The sequence below is a fragment of the Euphorbia lathyris genome, chromosome 3, assembly GCF_963576675.1.
Source record: "Euphorbia lathyris chromosome 3, ddEupLath1.1, whole genome shotgun sequence".
Classification (NCBI taxonomy): Eukaryota; Viridiplantae; Streptophyta; class Magnoliopsida; order Malpighiales; family Euphorbiaceae; genus Euphorbia; species Euphorbia lathyris.
Window position 1 is genome coordinate 87,905,918 of NC_088912.1, and position 7,405 is coordinate 87,913,322.

Sequence of the window (7,405 nt, forward strand, 5' to 3'; positions counted from 1 at the left end):
TATCTACTTCACAGAATTAACTAACCTCAACTGGCGCCGAAATTTATAATATGTAATGTTAGAAACTGCACAAAATCACAACACGCATCATTTTATAAATTATAATATGACAATTCTAATTATATGTATAAAGCATAAAATATCAATAACTTTACATCTACCATTTTCTAACATTATTATACCATTTTAAGATATTGGTTACTATAATTTTGTTTAACTAACATTTGTATACCATTATTAGAGTTCATAGGCACATTTATAAACAATATTGACAATAAATCACAATCCATATTACTTTTATAAATTATACCATCAAAATTTCATTATCATTTTTAATACATACAATTTATAAATATTTTTACAGTTTACAAAAAAAAAAAATAATTCTAAATATTATATAAATTTATAACATTTCTATTTTTTATGAAAGTATTTTTATAACATTTTTAGAGTTTATAACAATACTTCTAAGAAATATAAGCGATTTCCTAACAAGTTAAGTTTATGTTAATGAACAACATTACATTTAACAATATTGTTTAAATTAACTACTAAATTCTTAACAAAAAAAAAACTACTAAATTCTTAATAAAGCTATATACATTTATAAAATTATTAGAGTTTATAAGCATAATTCTAAAAATAAGAGATTTTCTTTAACTATTTAGAGTTTATATTAATAAATATACTAAATTTAACAATATCATATAAATTAATTACTAAACTCTGAACAAAGCTATATACATTTTCATAAAATTAATAGAGTTTATAAGTATAATTATGGTTAATATTATTAGATTTTCTTAAACAATTTAAAGTTTATATTAATAACTACATTACATTTAACAATTTTGTTAAATTTAATTACTAAATTCTTAACAAAACTATATATATTTTTTGAGTTTATAAACATAATCCTAAAAAATATTAAAAGATTTCCTTAAACAATTTATAATTTATATAAATATATACATTACATTTAACATTTTTTAGGCAATATTGATTAAAATGGTTTACTAAATTTTAATTTACTTACATTCAAATCAACTATAAAATTTTAACAACAAAAAAATTTAAAAACTACATTCAAATCAACTATATAATTTTAACAAAAAAAAAAAAAAACTACTAACCTCTTCTTATCTTTTCTCTTCAATGGCAGATTGCAAATATTGCAATCTGCCTCCAACCTTCTCCCTTCTCTTTAAAGGAAGGGGAGAAGGAGGAATATTAAGTCTCTTCACGGGTTCATGGGTCTGACCCGTGAAGAGACTGATTGAATATAATGTCTTGTACTCATTCCGGCGTCTGGTACGCCGGAATGGGTACAAGTCTGAGCAAAGCCTATATTAGGCTTTGTGCGCTTTACGCAAGCGCAGGAATCTTGTACCATTCCGGCGCCTGTGGCGCCGTAATGGTACAATTCCAAACAGTATCCACAGCGCAAATTTAACTTGCGCTGTGGATACCCAATCCGGCGCCTATTGCGCCAGAATGCTAACACGCTCTTAACCCCAGTTAAGAAACAACCCCTCCTATATAAATAATTTCTAACTACTCTCACCCCTCTAATTATCTCCCAAATTGACACCAAACATAAAAATATTCTTTTCCCAATTTCAAAAAAATATTCTTCTCCCAAACAAAAATATGAAGCTAGATTGTTGCACCCTATCACTTGATTGGCCCAATAATATGCTCACACGTACTGACCAGGTTCATTTACACAATGCCCAATTACTTTCATATCTTCATCATAGAGACACGTTGCCTCTTTCAATTGGCTGTTCCGTTAAAATTCGTCACAAGCGCAGTGATTTTATCAAGTTTCTAAGAAAAAAAAATCGAGGTATAAATAATTTACTTGGAGCCACTCATTTGCCCCTCTCTCTCTCTCTCTCTCTCTCTTTCAGAGGCTTCTCTCTCTCTGTGTCGCGTTCTTTCATTTCCAAATTTCTCTCTTGTTTTTCCTCTCTGAGGTCCCATTTTTTCTACTTCTTCGAACCCTAAAAAGAAAATAATAAAGGAAAATAAGAGAACTCCAGTTTTCTCGGGAAACAAACACCCCGATTTCTCAGTTTACAGCACCCAAAAAATGCAGCACCAGAGGCTTACCATTAAACAGCAGCAACAAGCTCTGATGCAGCATGCTCTCCTTCAACAACAGAACCTCTACCACCCTGGTCTTCTTGCTCCCCCTCAGGTTCACCATTACACTCTTTTTATTATCTCAATTTTTCTGATTCTTGATCCTTCGATGATGTTCCCGTCTTTCGAATTTGGTTTGATTGTTTCAGAGGTGTTTGTTTGTGTCTGTATTTGATTGAGTTGCTGCTACTAGGGTAGGTCTTCACAGCTTAGGGATTTTGCTCGCTGTTGTTTTATCTTTAGCATTTGGGGTTTTTCTGGAATTCATCGGTTTAGGGTTGTTGCTACTGTCATCATTGAAATGTTAGGGTTCTTCAATTTTGCGTTGCATTTGGTGATTTCTCGTCTTTGCATTGCATTCTTCTCTGTACATTTGGGCATTCTTGCCAATGGCTGTTTGGGTTATGCCACTTGGGGTCATTTTTTTTTCCGTTCACTTCTTTGTACTCCCAAGCTCCATGCGTATATTATAACGTTGGTTAAAACGTTGCTCTTTTTTGTTTTTGTTTCCACTTTTACTTTCTCGGAAGTAATGATGATCTCTTTTTCCTTTCTGATTTTTCGGTAGATACCTTATAATGTTTCATCTTGGTTCGCTTATAGTTTCCTCACTAAATTTACTCTGTCACCACTTGTCGCCCATATTTATATATTCATTTGTCTATTTGGTAATTTTTTGTGGACTCATTATGTGCTTTAGTCCTTGTACATATTTATCACACTTTAATGCTGCTATGTAATCTGCACATCTTTTGAATAGCTATGATGTTTTGTGCTTCTCTAATAAAAATTGCAAAAGTTGGCTTACCTTTTTTCCCCCCACTAAAATTTGAACTCGCTGAATTTTTTAGGCCATCTCATCACATTGATGATGGGTAAATTTCGAGTTACTAGTAATATGGAACTGCACTGACCTACGTTTCCTTGTTTTAATAAAGACGAAAGAGCATCATGCTTCTCATACTATGATTTCTGTAATAGAAAAATGAATGCAGCTGTATATTTTTTTGTCCTTTGCGGTTTGAAAGTTCCTCTAGAAAAGCGCAATAATCTGTTTTGTTAGGTTTATTTTGGTTTTAGTTTCTCAAGCTTCAAGTTTCTCATTCTCTAAGTAATTGTCTACAAAGTATCCAAGTATCTTCAGAACCCAGAGCATGAGGAATATTGTTTTGGAACTAGCACTAAGAAAATGTGATAATGCAGCACTACTGATATGAAATGTACCATTGCTTTCATTTGTGTTGTCATTCATTCAATGTTTCAGATTCTTTGAGAACCGGGTACTCTTCCTCCCCTATGGTTGTGATTTGCACAAATTCTGCTGCCAATGTTCTTATTTTCGTATTTGGCCTTTTGTTGATTTGCAATTTGCAATGTAATCATTTAGTACCTATGTGGTTCTGTTTTGGGTTGAAGTGCATTAGACTGCGTTAGGTTAAGAAGTGTTTTTTTCCCACTCTTTTGGCCTTTTTATTTCTTTTCGTTTTTACATTTTCATTTTGCAGATTGAGCCAATTCCCAGTGGAAATCTGCCTCCCGGTTTTGATCCTAGCACTTGCCGCAGTGTGTGAGTGTTTGTCTAGACATTTTTCCTTTCTATTCTTTTTCTTCTTGTTTCCTGTTGTGTTGATCATCCAAATCCTTATGCTACTATCCGTGTTGCTGATATTTTTCTTGTCTATGAACCTGTAGTGCTTTTCACTGAATTGTCTTTTAAAGGATTCCTGTAGGCCAAGCATTGGTTTTTATCATTACCTGCTTACACTTAATTTTTAGCAGCACCGGGACTTGCATAAAAATTAGATAACTACATGCGTGATTATTGTTTCTGGTATTTGGATAAGGTCATTTATGAGTCTATTTATTTCCATTGTTTATTTTCATTGACTTCTTGTTTTATTTGATAAATTACAGCTATGTGGGAAATATCCACACACAAGTAACTGAACCACTTCTCCAAGAAGTTTTTGCAAGTACAGGTCCTGTTGAAGGCTGTAAACTTATTAGAAAGGAAAAGGTATCTATATTTGTTTAATCTGGTAGTTTATTATATCATATGGATTTTATCCAATAATTTTGACATTATTGTTATATCTGCTGATGTAGTCATCGTATGGATTTATTCACTACTTTGATCGTAGATCAGCTGCTCTTGCTATACTCTCTCTTAATGGAAGGCATCTGTATGTAGCTTTCTTTTAAATTTTCGTTAGTTTTTCCTCTTGATTGACTTGCTATTATTTTGGTTCAGCTTTTCATCTTGCTATGATAATCACGATTTGCAGATTTGGACAACCTATCAAAGTTAATTGGGCGTATGCTAGTGGTCAGCGGGAAGATACATCAGGTTTATTATTGGTTGAGTTTGAAGTTCTTAAATTTCTCTTTCTATGATTTGTTGTGCTCAGGACTTTATTTTGATATTTAGGCCATTTCAACATATTTGTTGGAGATCTCAGTCCTGAGGTTACCGATTCGACACTGTTTGCGTGCTTTTCAGTGTTTTCTAGTTGCTCGTAAGTGGTCTTCTTCCTCATTGCATATGCTTGATTGATCGGGAGATTTTATGAAACTGTGCAATTCCAATACACAATCTTAGAATTATATAGGCACTGTATTTTATTTATTTATTTATTTTAATTATAATGTTTCAACATGGAGCACCAGCCCTCACCTTGTATTGGTTTCAGAGATGCTAGGGTTATGTGGGATCAGAAAACTGGACGTTCAAGAGGGTTTGGGTTTGTTTCTTTCCGAAGTCAACAGGTATTGTATTTGACATTTTCATTCTGGACTGTATCATATTTGACTCTATCAGGGCTCAGACTTCTCACTTTCTTTCCAGGATGCGCAAAGTGCAATAAATGACTTAACAGGTATGATGATGCAGGTTACTCATTTTGCTTTAGAGCTTCAGGGTTATTGTAATTTAAAAAATTCCAATGGTTGTTAAAGAACTCGGAGTTTCTTTTTTCTTTTCTTAATCACATAGATACTGTAAAATTTCTTATGTCTAATAACATATACAAAATATTGAAGAGGCAATATGTTAGTATTTCATCAACATGTGTTGCAATATGTTACTTTTATATATTTACAAGCCCAATCTGAATATCCTTTTCTTTCTATAATCTTCAGAAGGAAAGTTTAGAATTCTATTGTGAACTGGGCATGGATATTAAGTTTGACCATAACCTTTCTTTTCTTCTTGTATCAACATTTAGTGTTCAGAAGATTGATTACATGATCTGGTGGATTCATCAGTTCATGATACATTTCTGTTGGGTATTGTACTTTTACCTAACTTGTGCATCTAATTTTTCCATTTCTAGGGAAATGGCTTGGGAGTAGACAGATTCGTTGCAACTGGGCTACAAAAGGTGCTGTTAACAATGATGATAAGCAGAGCACTGATGGCAAAAGCGTTGTGGAACTAACAAATGGCTCATCAGGTTAGTATTACTGGATTTGAGTGCTGATAGTGCTCTGATTGTAACTAACTGTAATGTTGATAAACATGTCGGGGTCTTAATCTTTGGAGATGGAACTTCCATAGTTTAGTTCAGGAATTTGACTGTATCGGTTTGCTTGTGGAGTCATGAATGAATTTATTTGAGATCTCCTTCACTGGGAAAACTTTTTTCTTGCCTACTTTTCCTGTTCTACTGGTTTTGCAGGGTGGATTTAGGTTATCTGCTATACACGTTGGCAAGAACTAGGTTTATGAAAGCTGAACTTATATATCTTTTCCTCGCTATTGTGCAGAAGAAGGCAAGGAAACAGCAAGTAACGAGGCTCCTGAAAATAATCCTCAGTACACAACTGTTTATGTTGGCAATCTTGCTCCGGAGGTAAGGAACTTTCCTTTTCCTATGTAAAGGGGGTATTTAATGCTTATGCATTGTGCAGATATTTTCGTATTTAAGGAGAATTATATTACTGTGATGAATGCTTGTATGAGCTAGCAGGCTTCCTGAAACATTAAAAAGTTCTGGGTTCTATTGAACCTTGTGACATATTGTTATATTTCCCCTCTGGCAGGTCACCCAGCTTGACTTACACCGCCATTTCCATTCTCTTGGTGCTGGAGTCATTGAGGAGGTCCGAGTCCAGCGGGACAAAGGATTTGGTTTTGTGAGATACAGTACCCATTCTGAGGCAGCTCTAGCTATTCAAATGGGAAACGCCCCATCGCTTCTTTGTGGTAAACTCATAAAGGTTTGTGAAATTGAGCACCAAGTCCTTGATGCATGGGTTATGATCATCTTGGGCAAAATGAACTTCATTGCTTTTCGTATTTGTTTAGATTACTGAATTTATAATTGTTTCGCGGTGCATGTATAGTGCTCATGGGGTAGCAAGCCAACCCCACCAGGAACGAGTTCAAACCCACTCCCACCACCTGTCGCCGCCGCACCTTTGCCAGGCCTATCATCCACTGATTTTATCTATGAACGGCAACTAGCAATGGGGAAAATGGGTGGTGTCCATGCCTTGATGCACCCGCAGGGTCAGCATCATCCTCTTAAACAAGCAGCAATGGGAATGGGTGCAGCCGGAGCAAGCCAAGCAATATACGACGGCGGTTTCCAGAATGTTGCTGCAGCCCAGCAGCTCATGTATTACCAGTAATATCATTAAAATAAGGTTAATGCAATAGCTTAATTTCCTGCCTTTTGCAGGTTTTATTAGGAAGTCTTATGTTATCTCTCTCTCTCTCTCTCTCTCTCGTCATGCGGTGAGGTTGTCATCATCATCGGCATGTTTGCTAAATATGGTTGCCATTTGTATGGATGTATACATGTTAATGTACTTTTTTTTTTTCCTTTTCGGGGTCCCTTTGTTTATTATCTACTACCAATTAGGAAGGACTGTTATAATAGGGGATGAGTGGGTTGTGGTGAGGAAGAGGTGTCTAGCATGAATACTAATTTGCTTTGATGTTTCTCTGTTGTATGAGAATTTTATGAAGAGTTATGCATTATGTATGTGCTTTTTTTAGCCCCTTCCCCTCCATTTTGTGCCATATATTAGATTAAAGGTTAATCTAGTTCCTGAATGCAACACTGGTCAATTCATTTCAAAATGCCCGTATGTATCCTAGTTATATATTAGACGCTCAAAAATAATGTATCACGTATTGACTTTTCAATCCAACCCATTTGTCTTTAATTGTGATTTGAATGTTAATGATATCAAATTTAATATAGCAGTAAAATTACTCTTGAATGGTTACAATATGAGTTTTTTTTACACC

At 34.5% G+C, this 7,405-nt stretch overlaps 1 protein-coding gene across 2 annotated transcripts; it reads left to right on the forward strand.

The window, feature by feature from the left end:
- Positions 1 to 1,891: 1,891 nt before the first annotated feature.
- On the forward strand, positions 1,892 to 7,149 carry LOC136223099 (oligouridylate-binding protein 1B-like). Of its 2 annotated transcripts, XM_066010900.1 has the most exons (12): positions 1,892 to 2,203; positions 3,654 to 3,715; positions 4,063 to 4,165; positions 4,255 to 4,331; positions 4,434 to 4,495; positions 4,577 to 4,664; positions 4,839 to 4,914; positions 4,994 to 5,024; positions 5,481 to 5,600; positions 5,914 to 5,999; positions 6,190 to 6,366; positions 6,493 to 7,149. In XM_066010900.1, exons 1-12 carry the CDS (start codon positions 2,096 to 2,098, stop codon positions 6,778 to 6,780), a joined length of 1,278 nt encoding a protein of 425 aa, XP_065866972.1. In that variant the 5' UTR covers positions 1,892 to 2,095; the 3' UTR covers positions 6,781 to 7,149. The 2 variants fall into 2 exon arrangements, with proteins under 2 accessions (XP_065866972.1, XP_065866973.1); XM_066010901.1 differs by lacking the exon at positions 3,654 to 3,715.
- The last annotated feature ends 256 nt before the right edge of the window (positions 7,150 to 7,405 follow it).

Bases quoted from the DNA above. Each gene is read 5' to 3' on its own strand.
- LOC136223099 (XM_066010900.1), top strand. From the start codon at position 2,096: ATGCAGCACCAGAGGCTTACCATTAAACAGCAGCAACAAGCTCTGATG. The intron at 4,496-4,576 runs GTTTATTATTGG...TTTGATATTTAG, and splicing joins TCAGCGGGAAGATACATCAG to GCCATTTCAACATATTTGTT. The intron at 5,601-5,913 runs GTTAGTATTACT...GCTATTGTGCAG, and splicing joins ACTAACAAATGGCTCATCAG to AAGAAGGCAAGGAAACAGCA.